General features: G+C 55.3%; 2 protein-coding genes across 2 annotated transcripts in view; one reads left to right on the top strand and one right to left on the bottom strand.

Moving 5' to 3' along the window:
• SHMT1 (serine hydroxymethyltransferase 1) overlaps window positions 1–7,136 on the top strand; it is a 25,077-nt gene extending 17,941 nt beyond the window's left edge. Inside the window, exons 7-12 of the mRNA XM_081109109.1 lie at window positions 166–378; window positions 1,585–1,701; window positions 2,907–3,029; window positions 5,072–5,188; window positions 5,708–5,818; window positions 6,123–7,136. Of these exons, the coding sequence (XP_080965235.1) occupies window positions 166–378; window positions 1,585–1,701; window positions 2,907–3,029; window positions 5,072–5,188; window positions 5,708–5,818; window positions 6,123–6,295 (854 nt within the window). The 3' untranslated portion in view covers window positions 6,296–7,136. The remainder of the gene's footprint in view (window positions 1–165; window positions 379–1,584; window positions 1,702–2,906; window positions 3,030–5,071; window positions 5,189–5,707; window positions 5,819–6,122) is intronic.
• Window positions 6,971–17,740, bottom strand: SMCR8 (SMCR8-C9orf72 complex subunit; the record flags this gene model as incomplete). The annotated part of the gene is made up of 2 exons (XM_081109108.1): window positions 6,971–11,599; window positions 15,384–17,740. The coding sequence occupies 2 exons, from the start codon at window positions 17,738–17,740 to the stop codon at window positions 11,146–11,148; spliced, it is 2,811 nt and encodes a 936-aa protein (XP_080965234.1). The 3' UTR covers window positions 6,971–11,145.

Here is a 17,740-nt window from a genome sequence, read left to right as displayed (position 1 = left end):
TGGCTGCCTTGACACCGGATGCTTTTCGAGCACATCCTTCATCTCTGTCCTCAGATTGTGGAGGGAGAAGCCTCCAGGCTTTCGGATGTGCCGATCGAGGCCGCCGTGCGCGGCCGCAGTTGGCTGTGGGTATCTCTGACTATGGGGTCGCTTTTGCCACCTTAGGAACCAGCTGCTACTCCCGAAACCTGGACTACGCTCGATTGCGGAAGATTGCCGATGACAACGGGGCGTATCTCATGGCCGACATGGCGCACATCAGCGGGCTGGTGGCGGCTGGCGTGGTGCCCTCCCCCTTCGAGCACTGCCACGTGGTGTCCACCACCACCCACAAGACCCTGCGAGGCTGCCGCGCGGGCATGATCTTCTACAGGCGAGGTGTGCTCCTCAGTGCGGCGGCGTGCGCGAGGGCCGGCTCCTCTCCTCTCCTCTCCTTGGTGTTCACATCCGCCTACGGGGCTGGGGAGACTCCGGCCTGGGATGCCTTGAAGACATGAGGGTCTGAAAGAGCTACTTAGGGGTAATGACCGCTGTTCAGGGGACCTGGAGAGAAGCCCGGAGCGCAGCTGTGGGCCCCGGGGGAGGAGGAGGGCATCGTGCCGGGCGGCCTCCTGGTGCGGCAGGTGCCGGAGGGGAAGGAAGACGTGCACGGCTGGCCAAGGCACCCAGGGGCGCTGGCACAGAATTATTTTGGTGAACTTGCCATGTTTCTTCTAGAGAAAGACTCCCAGTAGTAGTCAAGCTGTAAGGCCTCGATGTACAAGTCATAGCGCCGTTTATCATTGCAGTAAGGAGTTTCCCTCTCCAGTAATGGGATGCTTCCAGCCCACATGTGTGTGGACGCCCCCCATATTTTGGGACTCCCACATGTGAGAGCCATGTGGGCCTGTGCAGGGGCCTGGCGTCCGCAAAGAAGCCACCCTCGAGAGACAGGGTCTCTCGAACCCCGTCAGCAGCTCCTCCCCGGCCCTGCCTGGCCACCCGTGTACAGTGGACGCCTCTGCACCCTGTGGTCCTTTCCGTGCGCTGAGGTGTCAGGGGCAGGTCGCCCTCCTCCCGCCTGGGCGATGGTTGCCGACTCAGCCAGCTGGGGCCAGCGGTGAGCCTGTGCCCCTCCCTCAGCGCCGGGGCAGGACCAGCCGCAGCGCCTGCCTTGGCCGGCTGCGGTGAGGATGTAACGGGTTAACGCAGGCGAAGTGCCGAGAGCCGCGCTCTGCACACATCAGTGCTCCTAGTGCTGATTAGTAACCCCTTCCCCAGGGGAGCCGTAGTCCCCGTCTCCAGCCACATGAGTCTTATCTCCTCAGAGTGGTCATCCTGGCAGAGCGCTCTCTGGCACTTCTCTGAGGAGATATGCCCGAGGCGTTTTCTTTGTGACGGTCTCCTGGAGGGAAATGTTCGTCATTTCATTCCATGTGTGGAAGGGTAGGCTGCCCACCTGGCAGCCAGCGCCCTCTGCCCGCAGCATGGCGTGCAGGTCTCCCCTCCAGGAGCAGCGCCCCACAGCTCCGCAGTCTGGGTTTGAGTCCAGGCGGAGAAAACAGCCCATTGGTGGTTCCCATTCTGATCTTTTTCTTCATCCAGGAGTGCGCAGCACGGACCCCAAAACCGGCAAAGAGATTCTGTACAACCTGGAGTCGCTCATCAACTCTGCTGTGTTCCCAGGGCTGCAGGGCGGGCCCCACAACCACGCCATTGCTGGTAGGACCTCCAGAACCCCCCCGCCCCCCAGCCTCGGAGGCCGTCCCTTCACCCACAGCAGCCCCCATGCCGCAGTTCCCCTTCTGTTCGCTGTGGCCCGACTCCCCCTCACCTATCCACCGGAGTCGTGCCAGGACTTCCACGCTGGGGAGAAACGAGAGGAACGCCCCCGTCTAGGAGATGCTAACAAGGAAGCCCAGGGAAACGGACTGTCACAAGGCAGGGACACGTGTGGCCACCCCTTGGGGAAGCCAAGCCCGGCCGGGCTGGTCTGTGTGGAGCTCTCTTTAAGAAACAACAGGGGAGGGTTTGACAGCTGGAAGAGGCGTGGCAAAGGGAGGGGCCTAGCAAGGACAAAATGCCTCTCCCCTGACGTGTGGGGGAGGGGCACCTGTGTCGGGTCCTAGCACCGCTGGCCTTGCATCCGCACCTGTGGCTCCTGGACCTGATTCCAGGACCCCAGCAAGCAGTCCTGACTCATTCCCTCTTAGTACAAGCGGCTCAGAAAACCTGTGACGACCTCAGTCACTCCACTCTCTTCTTTGGAGCAAAGCGGTTGCTAGGAGAGCCCAGGACAAAGGTCCAACCTGCACCATGAGAAGCAGTAGTGTTCCCCGGAGGGAGGGGGGCAGCGGGGGGAGGTCAGGCACCAGGCAGTGGGCGGCCCGGCACCTCCCGGGGTGTTTCCCTGTCCCATTTTGTACCCACAAGCTCAGCATCTGCAGTTTCTTCCTCCGTCACACTGACTGGCGCCTCTGGCGGGACACAGCACGTGCGTTTTGCATTCTCCGTTTCTGTGCCTGTCAGCCGCCGCAGGATTGAACACAGGCCTGCACCCTCACCTAGAATCTGACCTGAAAGGGCTGCATAATTTGGCATCAACGCCCAGCTTTAAGCAGCATTTTCATCTGTGGAGCGGAGAGGATTGCCTGCGAACTCTGCCTCACTTAGAACAGCTCTCCTGTGCAAGCTTACCCGCACCAAACTCCCCCGCCTGGGAGAAAGGCTGCCTCAGAAGCACAGCCTCAAACAGAAGATGTCTGGCCGCGTGGCCAGGTCACTGTAGGGTTAGAAACATATGCCATTTGGGGGATGTCATCCACCCCTTTCCGTGACGACGGAAAACAAGCCCGAGCAGAGCCAGGTCTCTGAGTCTCAGCCTGTGTTGTGCTCTGTCCTGCCTCCTAACCTCTGTCTCCCTGCAGGGGTGGCCGTGGCTCTGAAGCAGGCCATGACTCCAGAGTTCCGGGTGTACCAGCAGCAGGTGGTGGCCAACTGCAGGGCGCTGGCCGAGGCCCTGACGGAGCTGGGCTACAAAATAGTAACAGGTACAACAGAAACTTGGGTGGCACCCACTCACCTCGGCCGTGACCCTGCTGCTTCTGACTCATGCAGGCAGGTGTGGCTGTAGCAGGGCCCTGGGCTGCGGCTGCGGGGTGTGAGTCAGGCACCTCCAGAGGCGCTGCTGTGCCCTGCGGCCTTCCCCTCCTCACACGGGGACAGCTGCCTCCCCTGCTGGGCCAGTGAGGCCTAAGGCGTCCCTGAGCTCACCGAGAGGCTGGGAACTGCGCTCACGTACGGTGGGTGGCGGCGCCAGGGCCTTCCCCACAGCGGTGCCTGGCCTGGTCTGCAGGACTGACCCCACTCACCCCAAGGGCCACGGTGCAGTAGACCACCTGCCGGGAGGCCAGGGAGTTCAGACTCCACTATGCTCGCCTTTGCCTTAACTCAGAGATGGTGGCCCTGAGTGAGCTGGACGTGGTGGTGAGGGCTCGCTCCGGGGGCCGTGCCCAGTCCCTGCCCAGTCCCTGCAGGCTGAGTCAGCATGGCCCGGGTGCTGGCAGGCAGTGAGCGTACTTAGCTACTGAGAGGAAGGGCAGCTTTCTTGGGCTCGCCGGCTGCCATCTGTGCCAGCAGAGGTGGCCCAGGAAGGTGGGTCCTCCTCCCCTGTGGATGCAGGTGCCTGCCCCTGCCTGCTGCCTTTACAGGCCCTCGTCTGAGGAGCGGGCTCCCAACTAGGCCAGTGAGCAGCTGAGCTGGGCAAATGCCATGTTCTCAGCCATGTTCTCTGAGAAGCATCTCTTTCCTTCACTTCCTTTCTTTGCGTTTTCCTCCCTCCTCCACATCTTCCGGGAAGAAAGCCCCAGGGTTCTGTCTGGCCTGTGACCTTCCAGGTTCACTAAGTCAGTTTCTCAAACGTGGATGTGCATATTAATGCAGGCCTGGGCGGGCTCTGCCTCCCGCCAGTTCCCAGGTGATGCTGGTCGGGAGCCAGGCTTGGTTGGCATCACCAGGATTTAGGCCAAACTCCGTCTGATACAGGCACCCCCTCAGCCCTGCTGCTCAGAGCCTCCAGTGAGTCCCGCACTTCCTGAGCTCCTGGCCTGTCCTCGCCCCTCATTCACTCTGCTCTGAAGACTGAAGCTGGTCATGGTCACTGTGATGGCAGCCAGCATGTCTGGTACCAGCCTGCCTGGCGCAGGCCAAGCACGATTCACAGGCCTTCATTTCAGCCTCACGACAGCCTTGCATGTTGTTGGTCTTAGGTTACAGATGGGCATCTGAGGTTCCACAGTGCTGAGCTGCCTGCCTAAAGCCACGGCCAGAAAGTGGGAGGCTGTGGGGACTGTGCCTTAAGCTTTGGGCTGTAAGGTCCAGAGCTAAGTGCTGACTTGGTTTGTGGCATCTTTGAAGTCACAGCTGTTGCCCAAGTCAGTGACTTGGTACTAATGAGAGTTCAAAGCGGAAAGATCCGGGTACTGTACTTGGAAGACTTCTGGGCGCTTGGGCCAGTTGCAGAATGTTCTTGTCGCCTCGCCATCTTCATCTGCGCCACTCTGCTACGATCCCCTTCGCAGGAGTAGAGATCAGATATGACAGCCAGTAGTGCTGGCGCCCAGCACGTGCTCAGCAGCGGGAGCGGGTACCCGCTGTCCCGTAAACGGGCCCACCCCCTGCTGCCTCGCAGGGAGCTGGAAGATTGGCCTCAGAGACGGGCGGGGTCTGCCCAGGTGACGTGTCAGAGAAGGCGGAATCCTGAGCGGCACTGCGCGAGCGGCCCTCCCAGGCAGCCGAGGCCCTTGCCGGGCAGCCGGCGGCTGGGTCTTTGCAGTGGGCAGGCTGGCCACTCTCCCCTCAGCCTCAGCCGCTGCATCGCCGAGCACCCTGCACCACTCGGTCCTTTCTGTTCAGCTCGGGTCCTGAGCGTCTTTCCTTGAGGCGAGTGAAGCCTCCAGGACACGTGGTGGGGCTCCCTGTCCTGCCCCATCCGCTTCAGCCCCGTCCTCCCGGCCCATTCCTAGGAGAGAGAAATTCCTCCACTCGCATGGAGTCACCATCTGCATCCTTACATGTCCAACTTGGCTTCCAGGTGGTTCTGACAACCATTTGATCCTCGTGGATCTCCGTTCCAAAGGCACAGATGGTGGCCGGGCGGAGAAGGTGCTAGAAGCCTGTTCTATTGCTTGCAACAAGAACACCTGCCCAGGTGAGAATCCTCCTCGCTCTTCTCTTCCACGCTTGTCTGCATTTCCGGGCTGTTACAGCTGTGAGAACTGGCTCAGATGCTTGAAGGGTGCCTGTGCCCTGGCGGGTGGGAGCTCAGCGGGGGTTCTCCTGGGCTGCCTCGCCCAGCTCCAGCCAGGACCGGGCGAGGGGGTGCTGAGTGGTGAGAAGGCTTTTCAGGGAGGGAGGCCGGGTCGCTGGAAAGCAGGCTGGCTCTCAGTAGGTTGTTAACGAGGATGGTGATGCAATCCGAACCCAGAGGCTGGCCTGTTTTAGGAGCAAAGGCCACGTCACAGAAGGTGACTTTCTTACTGTTAAAGCAGAGCCCTCGATGTGCCGCTGCCTGCGCCTTGCTCCTGCCTCTCCCGTGGGGGTCGGTGCCCTTCTCACCAGACACACTGGCATCTGCAGGCCTGTTCTTTTGCCCAAGGGTCCCTTTTCAACGCAGTGGTCAGAGGTGAGTTTGAGTGCGGCCCAAGTACAGAGCCTGTTTCTGTTGAAGGTGACAGAAGCGCCCTGCGGCCCAGTGGGCTGCGACTGGGGACCCCAGCACTGACGTCCCGAGGACTTCTGGAAACAGAGTTCCGGAAAGTAGCCCACTTTATTCACAAAGGTAAGGATATCGGTTTGGGAGTTTGACACCTCATACTGTGTGTATGGCGTCTCTGAACAGTGGCGACCCAGCCGCTGAGGGACGCTTCTGTGTCCAGGCTGAGTGTTGGGGACAGGCAACAGCAGAAATCACTTAGCACACCATTGATCTGAAACCTTTGTAAACTTGTCCTGCTCACGGAGGGTGCATACAAGAATCATTTCTGGGGTGAACATGAATCCCTCCGGCTGTCACCCCCCAGCTGGGGTATCTGGGTCTTGGGTGTGTTTCCTGGTCCCAGAGGACTCATTTATGTGCCACACAGGGATAGAACTGACTCTGCAGATTCAGAAGGACGCTGGGGACAAGGCCAGCCTGAAGGAGTTCAAGGAGAAGCTAGCAGGGGATGAGCGGCACCGTGGGGCCATCCGAGCCCTCCGGGAGGAGGTGGAGAGCTTCGCGTCTCTCTTCCCTCTGCCCGGCCTGCCGGACTTTTAGAGGAGCCACCGGCTGCACCGGGAGCGTCAGGACCAAGGACACAGTGCCCTTGAGAAGCACCACCCCACACAGGGCCTGGTCAGCTTCTGGGTGCTCTCCGCAGAGGTTTCTTTGGGACTTTTCTCATGTTATCTTCACAAATCAAAATCTGCTAAAGCCCCACTGTTAGTAATTCTGGGACCAATTATTAAGGAGTATAAATCTAAACCTCACTTTCTCACAGCTCTGTTACAGTTACTCTGTCAAAATGAAATCCTACTTAGCCTTCATTCATTGAGACAGTGGGCAGGGCAGGGCTAGTGCAATGACTCCAGGACCTTTACTTACCTTCCCTCAGTTACTGGGCTTCCTCTGACTCACTGCAGCAGCTAAGAAACACCCAAGCTTGTAGCTTGTTCCCCGTGGACAGCACAGGAAACTGAACCATGACCTTCCAACTGCAGAGGGAAACCTGACCCTTCTGCTCTGTGTGTTGGCTCAGAACTCAGTCAAACATGCCCGTAGAGGTGCCCCCAGCGGCAGGTTCCGAGTAGCAGCCCCGCACGCTGCGGCAGTGGTCTTCGCCCTGCAGCTGGGCAGGTGGGAGCGCCTAGGGTACGCAGCCCCTGGGGAGCCTCATCCAGGGACCTTCGTCCTGCAAGAGAACTCCCTCCTGTGATCAAGAAGCCAAATGTCACCTTCCCAGAGAAACTTTATTTTTCATAAAGCTGAGGTGCAAAACATAAATGACCATTTTTAATAAGCACAAATTTTTAACCACTGAATGTCTACAAGAATTACAGCTTTAAAAAATACAACCCATTTTTATATTTCAAAAATAACTCAAATAAATTAATTTCTTAAAAAGTACACTTCTCGTACTGTTTGTTTGGCATTTGCTCTGGTTGAACTCTGGTGCGACCGTACCGGGGAGCCACTGTCACCGGGTCTCTGTCATACTCTTGCTCGCCACTGTGACGACTGCAGCTCACATGCTGGTCAGACTCCCATTCACAGATGTGGACAGAACATGCAGTAATAAAATACTTTCCAAAAATAACAAACGAGATTCCCTCACAGACGATGCTTGTCACTGCAGCCTTATAGGCGGCTTCTCTTAGCCCGACTGTGCAGCCGCCAGCAGCGCCGGGCATTCGGAGGCCGAGGCTCCCTGTGGCCCCGCCTGGAAGGCACCTGTGGCCTAGTGTCCAGTGTGTTGGCGATTGCTCCAGCGCAGTCTCTGGGTGAGTGCACGCGGGTACCCACATCTATGCCTCAATCTGGGAGCTGTTACACTGCTCAAAGGCTTACCTTTAGGGGCTTGTTTCTTCCCCAGCTGAAGACGAAGGGACATATCCAAGACCCCTTGTGTAGCCCCAGAAGCCAGGGCTCCCCACCAGCAGCAAAGTGCCCACTCCTCTCTCCTGCGGCCTCCCTTACTAGGTGAGGCCATGTTAGGTCAGTGCTCAACAGAGAAAGGCTCAGGAAACCTTGGTGTGCTCCAGCCTTATCAGCTGAGACCGTTTTTGTTTCTAGCCAGAAGCAGAAACTTGATGCTTTTTCCTTATCTTTTAAAGATTCCAGTTTTTTCACTTCAACAGTATTGGAGAAAATTCAGAAAGCTGGCTGGTTTGATTCAAAGCACGAACCAAAACACATTCTTCTGAAATAGGAGGTAGCATCTGATTGCTAGCTTGGGGAATCAGTGCCTCCAAAGTCCCCCCACCCCCAGCTGGCCACCAGCTGAGTGCCACCACCTGTAAAAGATGACGCAGCAGCAGCTGACCTGCCCTGCAGCGTTGGGCCGGGAGTGGGGCATGCGGTGGTCAGTGCAAAGGCAAGATCTTCAGGACCACTCTTGGCCTCCAGACACACGTCACTGTACCACAACAGGCCTGGCATTTGGGTAGAAATATTGGCCTTCCTTGGATTTTGAAATGCGATTTGTTGTTTGTTGGGGGTTGAAGTCTACTATACTTCGAATACAATAACCTGAAATAAAGTTAAAAGCTAAATGGGAAATGACAGGATGAGCTACCATGGCCCATTTCCAAATCTGGTGTAATGTGTGTAACTTCAGCCACTGCAGTCAACTATGGAAAAGTCATAATTTCTAAACTTCAAAGGTCACACTACAGGAGCAAGGCCCCTGGGGAAACGGAGGCAGCAGCTCGGGCTGGGTGCTGTGACGCTTCAGCCGAGCGCTAACGGAGCTCCTGGCGGTCACTACGTGACTGCAGCCCAGGCAGCTTGTGACGGGGACTGCGTGGACAAAGGGAAGGGAGGCAGGTAAAGGAAGAAAACTCAGTTTCAGTGCCTGGGCCTTTGTGGGACTGAAGAATTAATAGGGGCACCGATGTCCTTGACTGTCTGGGAAGTATTTGTAAATGTTTTATTAACACTGGGCTATACTACAGGACAGCATCAAACCACAGTTCTTGAAGAAATGATCAGTCCGCTGCATAGGGCTCCCCACCATTACCCTTTATAGCTGCATCTGGTAGGTCCCACTTCAGTCTCAACTGCTTCTGCCCAAACCTCCCAGCCCAAGTGCCACTTTCATCCCTTTGAAAAGAAACACACTGGGCATCAGGCAATCCTTTGAAACTGTCTCCCTGAAAAGTTAGATTTTAACCCAAATTTAAATCCTGGAGTTCACCCTGTCCTCAGTGAGGCCAATGCGCTTCTCCGTGCGGAGTCAGCTCCAGTGCGCTGCCCCATGGGCTCTGGCCCGCGCCGCGGAGCAGCCTCTCCTGCTTACAGCCACGGCCGTGCCGTAGTCCTCAGGCCTTCGGGACTGTCCTTGGGGCCAAGCTTCTGAGCACACACCCTCCAAAGCGGACGGCTATGGCAGACGCAGCGGTGGGCTCCTAGAAGGCCGTTTCCCCTGCCCATGTCCGTTTCCAATGAGAACAGTGTTAACCAGAGTCTGTGTCGGAGGGAAACAGGAATGAGACATCAGTGCTGGTGCCAGTGGTCACTGTCCATCTTGTCCCTGGGACCCTAAGGCCTTTCTCCCCTGGGAGGTAAGATGGCACGAGCTCATGCTCCTGGAGGCCTAAGTGGCAGCAATTAGCCACCCAGTTAGAAACAAAGAAGCATCTTGAACACGAAGGAGGGGAGCCGGTCGCAGGCCCGGAGCTCACAGAGAAGCAGGCTTCCTGTGCAGCCTTCCCGCAGGCCAACACCTCACCTGTCAAAGCTGCCGGCAGCTCCGGGAGCGCCGTCTTGTGTGTGAACACGCAACAGCCGGAGGTACAAGGAAACCAAGTGTAAGCAACACCAATTACCACCAAAGTTCTCAGTCACGGCCTCAGGGGCGAACTCACATCCACAGACAGCCACGCGAGAAGGCCTTCCCCTTTTCTGGAGGAAATCCCTGCCCTGACAGGAATGGGGACTGGCCAGAAACTGCTGGGTGGGAGCCAACGGGCCGTATCCTGTGCAGAGGACCTGGACGAGGGAGGGACCAAAGGAGTGATGGGACGCAAACCCTCCTTAGTCACCAGAGGGGTGCCTCTCCTCTGTGACTTCAGTGGTGCGCCCCACACTGACAGGCAGACCAGGTCTCAGCACGCAGGGCACGGCCCCAGGAGATACGCACACGCGCCCAGGAGCACCACTTGTCACTGGCTCAGGGTTGTTTTATCACAAGTTTGTGGGAACAAATTAAAAAGCAGTAATACCGAGAGTTCTCCCTACTTAGGGGGGAAACAGCTTTAAAAGAAAGGTATAAAATTATCAAGGTTGCAAGAAACCCTCCATCTACATACCAGTGGCAACTGTAAGAAGCTCAGGGAGGTTGTGGTGGGTGGACCTGGGCACATGTCCTGAGAAGGTGGGAGTCACACATGGGCAGAAGTAGCTGCCATGAAGTGCCCACACGCCAGGCCTGTGCAACCTGCCAGGCAGGTCCACGAAGACAGCTGTCCTCTGGCCTGGAGGAAATGCCAGCCCCGAATCACCACCATCTGGGCTGCCCACCCACACCCGCCAGCTGAACAGAGCTCTGCCGTCCCGTGCTTGAGAGACCCGCGAGAGGTAGTGAAGTGGTCGCAAGGGTTTGCTTTGGGTGAGAACAGTGCTGACTCACTCTGGCCAAAACACTGCTGGGCCAGGCCCTGCTGGCTCTTCATCGCTCACACAGTGGCGCTGGCTTCAGGGCCCCCCGGCCCTGGCTGGGCTCTCGACCTAAAGAGCAGTTCCCACTGACAGCTGGGGACTAGTGACACTGCACTCTCTCCCGCTGCCTGTGGGAACGCTGTGCAGGGTGCGGAAGGGAGGAGGGGACAGGGAGCTGCTCACTCCCTCAGCACTGCGGCCTGGAGGCTGACATTCCCCACCACCCAGCGGGGCAGAGCTTTCTCCCTCCCCTCACTCAGGGCCTCCCCTGGATGACAGGCTCTAGGAGGCCATTCAGTTGGGGTTTGAATGAGACAACGGATATTCCACCCTCTTGTTTTCCACAAAATCATTCCAGTTAACAGGCTGTGTCACTTGATTTTGCCACTCAAGTGTTCAGTGAAGATAAGCGTGGCCACATGGTCCTCCCATCATGGCTTTGCCTTCCTGCCCCTCATCCCACCCCACTGAGGCTTTCCTCTGGCCTGGCTACCAGTCCTTGGGAGGCCAAGAGCTCCCTCCAGGTCCATTCCTTACCAGGGAGACGAGAGAGCTGTTACTGTCCTGGATGCTTTCAGAGAGCCAGGCTCCTCCCTCTGCCCAAGTCCAACTTGCAAGCTGCCTGAAGCCACCTTGGTTTCCTTCCCACCTATGACACCAGAAGTCTAAACCACTCAGAGGACTGCTTGGTCATGTCACGCCAACCCTTCTCCTTCCTGTGCCCGGAGTCACAGTGGCTGGAACTGACCTCAGATTTTGTACAAAAAACTGGGGACATAGTCAAACCTGAGCATGGGCTGGCTGGTCCCAGGAGACTCCTGCATATAGTGCAGCTTCAGCAGCTCAGCCAGGTACTGGACCACCTTGACATCTTCATTCACTAGACCCAGATTCAGCTTCAGAAAGCTTGCCTGCCGGCTGGCAACCAACTCCTCTATCTCCTTGTTGTGGGCAGGCAGGTGCAGGTGGTGGCAGAAGGTGTAGAGGAAGGCCTTGGAGCAGAGCTGGGTGAGCATGCTCTGGACGTGCAGGTAGTAGGTGCTGCCCCGCTTGATTTGAGTGCGGTGGTCTGCCAGCCGGGGCACAAGGGTGCCCCTGTAAAGGGGGCAGCGTAGGGTTTTGTTGTCCAGGTCCAGGATGCTTGTGTAGCGGCTGTAGCGGCTCAGAACGTGAAGGGTGCTGGCACTGGCAGGGGATGCCACTCTGAAACACACAGGCTAAGGTCAGGAAGAAGAGCAAGGGCCAGGAAGTGGAGGCAAACACTTGGGAGTGGGGCTTCCTGTCTCTGGGCCAGCTCCCATCCGGCCAGCACTCACTGGCTTTCTGGAAGACAAACCTGCTCATCACGATCTTCAAAAGGCTCCTCACCTCCCTCATGAAGTTCAAATGCCTTGGCATGGTCAACAAGTTCCTGTATGACCTGCTGCCTGCTGACCTCTGAGGCTTCATCTGTTACTAATCCAAAGACTCAACCCTGCCAAGCTTGCCATGGGGCCTCCACGTCACGGCCTATGTGCTCTGCCCGGATACCCTTCACTCCCTCTGTACATGGCTTATCCAATGCAGCCTTCTCCAGCCTTCCCTGATCCCTTCCTCTGCTTTTTGCTATGACCTTGGTCAAGCTCCTTAACCTTTCTGAGACTTATTTGTCGCCCTAACTGGTTTGGCTCAGTGGATAGAGCGTCGGCCCACGGACTCAAGGGTCCCAGGTTCGATTCTGGTCAAGGGCATGTACCTTGGTTGCGGGCACATCCCCAGTAGGGGGTGTGCAGGAGGCAGCTGATCGATGTTTCTCTCTCATCGATGTTTCTAACTCTCTATCCCTCTCCCTTTCTCTCTGTAAAAAATCAATAAAATATAGTAAAAAAAAAAAAAAAAAAAGAATGCCTGACACTGACCACTGTGGTGATAGCTGTCTTCTTGTCCTGCCCACTGGCCAGGAGTTTTTGCAGACCCAGGCCTGCAAAAATTTGGCCTCTTGCTCCCACTGCCTTGCACACCAGGGTAGGCAGGCAGGGTTTGCTCAGCGAGGGAGGAAGTCGGAGCGGTCAGTCTAGTAAGCAGCTCCGTAAAACCCTCCTTTACATCCGTTTTTCCCTGTCGTCTGGCAAATGGCTGGCTGACCAGATTTCACAGACCGACAGACTCTGGAATTTAGGGCTTGTATTAGACCCAAGATGGTGTGTAAAATGGACTGACAGTCACTTGGGACCAAGGTAATCTCGTAATAACTTTTCCTTCCTGAATGTTGTCACTTTGTGTAATTGACAATCGTTTACTGAGCATCTGTTATATTCCAGGTAGTGACCCAGGGGCAGAGCAGGTGGCGATGAGCCTGCTTTGGTTGGAAAGAAAAGCCAAGCCACTGAGTGAAGGGGGATGTGTCTCAGCCTCCACAGGAGAGGCCCCGGGCCAGAAGGTTCTGGAGGAGTGGCCTTAGAATAAAGGTGGGCCTTGGGATCTGTGGCAGGCATCCAGACCAAAGATGGCCAAGGGGGCCGGACTATGAGCCAAACACCTCCTGAGGCTTGGCACATCCAGCCCACCAAGGCGCTGCTGCAGCAGCACAGCCTCATCTTCTTGCCCTCCATTCCAGCCACCTATCTTGATCACACTGGCCTCAGGCCCAGCTGCTCCCAGGAAAGCTCAGACGCCCCCACCCAGTCCCACCTATGGCACCACCACTTCTCTGAGAAGATGCTGCTTCTTCTAACTCTTCCTCCATTTCTGCTTCCCTCAAAACTCCTTATCAGGAGGCCAGACAACATCGGAAGAAGCAAGTTCCAGGCGTGTCCCTCAGCTGTACGGCACAGGCACCTGAGAGCCTCACACTTCACTTCCCACACCTGTGCAGATTCAGTATGGTCTATCCCAGTGGCCAGCAAACTGCGGCTCACGAGCCGCATGCGGCTCTTTGGCCCCTTGAGTGTGGCTCTTCCACAAAATACCAACTTCTGCGCATGGGCCACGAAGTTTCAGTCGCACTGTACATGCGCGCCGCACGTGGTATTTTGTGCAAGAGCCACACTCAAGGGGCCAAAGAGCCGCATGTGGCTCGTGAGCCGCAGTTTGCTGACCACTGGTCTATCCCAAAGCCAGGGAGGCAATCTCTGTACAGACAAGGACACTGAGGCCCAGAGAGGGTGAGGATGCTGGGAGGCAAGACAAAGCCATCAGTGCCATCATCCAACCTACTGACCCTCGGATTCTACATCTGTAAGCAAAGACTTTACTGGTTTCCTATGATGCCCAAGGAATGAGCTTGTCCAGGTGTCACAGGCACATCACACCACATCCCATGACATCACTCTTACCCAACAAGGGCAAGTCCACCCTCCAGGTCATTCAAAGACCCCAGGCCTTCTCCAGTCTCCCTTCCTGCTTCCCAGGCATGACTAAATTATGCTGTTTTCTTAGAACACACAAAACACCCACTGTTAGAACTCTTATCTCTCCGTATGGCAAGGCCCTGATCACTGTCTGCCCTCTCTCCTAAACTACAAATTTTTCCAGAGCAATGGCCTTGCTCAGGTACCTCCAGCTGATAGCGCCGCACCCACCAGAATGGCTTGTAGGTTCTCAACAAGTGAGTCAAGTCATGACATAGAAGTGGTATTTGTTTGAATCCCACCATGATGACTCTGAGGAAAGCCTAATGCAGCAAGGGGTTAGTTAAGTCCAGGTGACTTCATTAAGAAGGGTGGACACGCCGAAACCGGTTTGGCTCAGTGGATAGAGCGTCGGCCTGCGGATTGAAAGGTCCCAGGTTCAATTCCGGTCAAGGGCATGTACCTGGGTTGCGGGCACATCCCCAGTGGGAGATGTGCAGGAGGCAGCTGATCGATGTTTCTCTCTCATCGATGTTTCTAACTCTCTCTCTCCCTTCCTCTCTGTAAAAAATCAATAAAATATATTTAAAAAAAAGAAGGGTGGACACAAGGAGACGGGAAGGTGACCTCACTGGTATTAGGAACCCATGTAAAGGGGAAGTCAGAAAATTAGAACAAACGATGGCTGACTACAGTGTGGATATTTTTGCCCTTCCTATGTGTCAGCAGGGACTCTGATGATAACCTAGCTCAAAACCTTTGTTTTACGGATGAGCAAAGTGGGGTGCAGAGAAGGGGCTGAGGAAACTGAACACAGTGCATACACTGAAAGAGAGTCCCTTGAGTCAGACATTTGTCAAGCAGTATTTGGAAAAACAAAAAGAATCTATTAAAGCATAAGGAAATGAAATAGAAAGCATTCAGAGAGGAAGAATGAATTGGCTTTTGCATTTCCTTATTAAGACAGCCTTCAAAGGCAAACAGGACAGTGGAGTGAAAGCCACTGGAGCCCTCTGATGTCCCTCTCACCAGTCAGTGATGGCTGCCCTCCTATTATTACCACAGCCCTTTCTCAGACGCAGATCACTTGTTAGTCATTTACACCATAGTGTAAATTTGAGGATAAACAAGGACCCAAGATCTAGAAGTCCAGCCTTTCCCAGGCCAAGTGAATCAGAATCTCTGGAAATGGAGCCCAGGAATTGTGATTTTTAAAATTCTCCCATACGCCCGGCCAATGTGGCTCAGTGATTGATTCCCAGTTGCCCAATTGCCCAGCTTGCAGGCACAATCCCCAGTGGGATTCTCTCTCATCGCTGATGTTTGTCTCTTTCTCCGCGCCCCCCCCCGCCCCCCACTCCCTTCCTCTCTGAAATCAATAAAAACATGTTTTAAAATAAATAAAATGAAATTCTCCCATAATTCTGGCACAACTGGATGCAATCCAGGACTGGCAACCACTGAGGAACTACAATCCCCTCATGTGACTAATAGAAAAGGAAACAGAAGGGGAATGAGTTGCCAAAAGTAATGGTGAGTTGGTGCTGGGTCCAGACTGGAAGCCAGGCCTCCTGATTCTGGTCCACCACACCGACTTTAGCCTCACCCCGAGGCATGCACATGTAACAGGCCCTTCCCCACTGCCTGTAACCAGTTACCTCTGCAGGCCAATAAGCTTCCACTTCTGAAAATCCGTAATGTGCAAAGGGGAGGAGACCCAGTGCTTCACGGGTTTGGCATAGCAGCTGTAGTTGGGGACGAAGATGGACAATGCTGTCACAAGCTTCCTGACTATGGCCTCGTCCTCCCCCAGGACCACAAGTGTCCTCCCACTGAGCAGGGAGTAGATGGCTGGGTGGGCAAAGGGGTACTGGCGGATGAATTTTAAGGCATTCTGGCCAGCCCTCTTTTTATGCCTCTCAAAAGAGGGGCCAGTGGGATGAGCAGAGGAGGGAGTCCTGTCCAAGCTGGTGGAGGCCACACTGCTCACATAGCTGGTGGTGTCCGAGTAGTTGTCCAGGCTGATCTTACTGATATCCCTGCTAGCCAGCAGTTGGCCTGGGTCCAGCTCATAAGCAGGGAAGCCTTCAGAACTGTTGTCTCGGGAAGAAGGGTTGGCATTTTCCACTGCATAGTCCACACAGAACCCCTGGTCCTTCTGCCTGTAGCGCTGTGGGGGGATGCTCACTACTCCATCCTCGTCAGAGAGTGTGTGGATCGGAGTGGTGAGTGGCACCAGCAGACTGTCACTCTCCTTCCCAATGCAGCAGGAGTCTGCTTGTGACGAAGTGTTTTCTAAACTGCCCTCCTCTGGCTCACCCAGCTTGCTTAGGCTGATGCTTGCCTGGAAATGGATGGCTCCCTCATTATCATCTGCATATGATTCTTCTTCATTAATAGCACTTGGGTAGCTGGCCTTAAAGTCATCAGGGATGAGGGCCTCAGAGGGGCAGGTGCTGAGGACTTCAATACTGTCCTCACTGATGGTCCTGTGGCTGACTGCTTTGCTCCGGATCACCTGGGGGCTCAGTGGCACCACGAGGCTGGCCTGACTGTCAGACTTCGACAGCGCAGAGGTGGACTTCTCCGTGCCTAGAACCTCAATGCTCTCACCACTGCTGATACTCCCTTTCATATCCATATCCAGGTAGTCTAAGTTTCCATGGAGATCAAAACTGCTCATTTCTGCCACCTCCACTTCCTTACAGTCCTCACCTCCAAACTCCTGCTCCATCTTGATCAGCACAGACTCCACACTGGACTTGTACGAGCCAACACTAATTAATACTTGAGGAATTGGGCATTCTTCTAGAGATCTGGAAGGCGGCCTCTCCTGACTGGGCTTAGAGGGTATGCTTTCTTGTTTCTCTACCATCCTATCATCATCTGCAAAGTCTTCAAAGAGAAAGTTTGTTATGTGCTGTTGCTTTAGTAGTGCTCTGTCAATCTGGCTAGTCAGGAGATAGCACAGATCTCCTCTGAACATGTGCTCAATGTGGCCGAGCTGAGCCAGGGTCTTGGTGAAATACTCAGTGTCACAGAGCTCTTCCAAGGTCTTCAACTTCTTGTCGAAACACTTGGCGGACTTTGCTTTGATGAGTTTTGGGGTGTAGGCAGGTCTGCAGGTGTAAAGGTCTGTGTCAGCACACTCCTCAGGGTTGGAAGTAGTGGGTGCTTGGTCAGGCTGATCCTGAGCATGCTCCATCTCCTCAGAACACAAATCAGACCCCTTCAACTTCCGATGAGGGTATGAGCGGATCTGCTTCAGAAGGTCTTGATGTTCGATGATGGACTTCTCTACACTGGCCAGCTCGTTGGCTTTCTCGATTGCCTGCGATGAGTAGAAGCCCTTGTCGTTGGCTTTCTTCTGGATCTCTGTTTCCGTGTGCAACACTGTCCTGGTGTAATCCAAGTCTTTCAGTTTTTTTTCAAGTTCCACAGCAAAGGCCTTCCTGTTGCCTGACTTCAAGTACTCTGAAGCTTTGGAAAATTCAGCCGAAAGCTCCTGGAACTGCTGCATGATTTTGTGCTGGTCTGCTGAGATATAAGCCATGCAAAAGGGCCTCACGAAGCCACGGGCCTCCAGGTCATACAGGGTGAGGTGGTGCACATAAGCAAAGGCGCCCTCTTTGGAGTCTCCCAGCACCACCTTGGAGTCCTCCACGAAGTTCAGCTTGGGATAGGCAGACCCAGGAGGATGGCCCACGAAGGAAGCCTGGTAATCCACAGACATGATCCGTAAGGAGAAGTAATTGAGGTCAAAAGTACCGAAAACTTTGGTATCATTGGGGATGGTCAGCAAGGGCTGGGGTCCCACCTGCTCCGAGAACTCGGAAATAAGGATGAAGTCCCGAGAGAACTTGGCTCCGGACAGTTTGGACCATGGGTTAGCTCCCTGGCTTGTGAAGGGGAAGAGCGGCACCGAGTACTCTTCTGGCAGAGCCGGCTCATTGTAAGGCTCCTCCTCATACTCGTCCTCTTTGGTGAAGGCCACCACGTCAGGGGCGCTGATCAT

The sequence above is a fragment of the Myotis nattereri genome (genome assembly GCF_964212035.1).
Source record: "Myotis nattereri genome assembly, chromosome: 16".
Lineage (NCBI taxonomy): Eukaryota > Metazoa > Chordata > Mammalia > Chiroptera > Vespertilionidae > Myotis > Myotis nattereri.
This window is presented reverse-complemented; position numbering and strand designations above follow the sequence as displayed.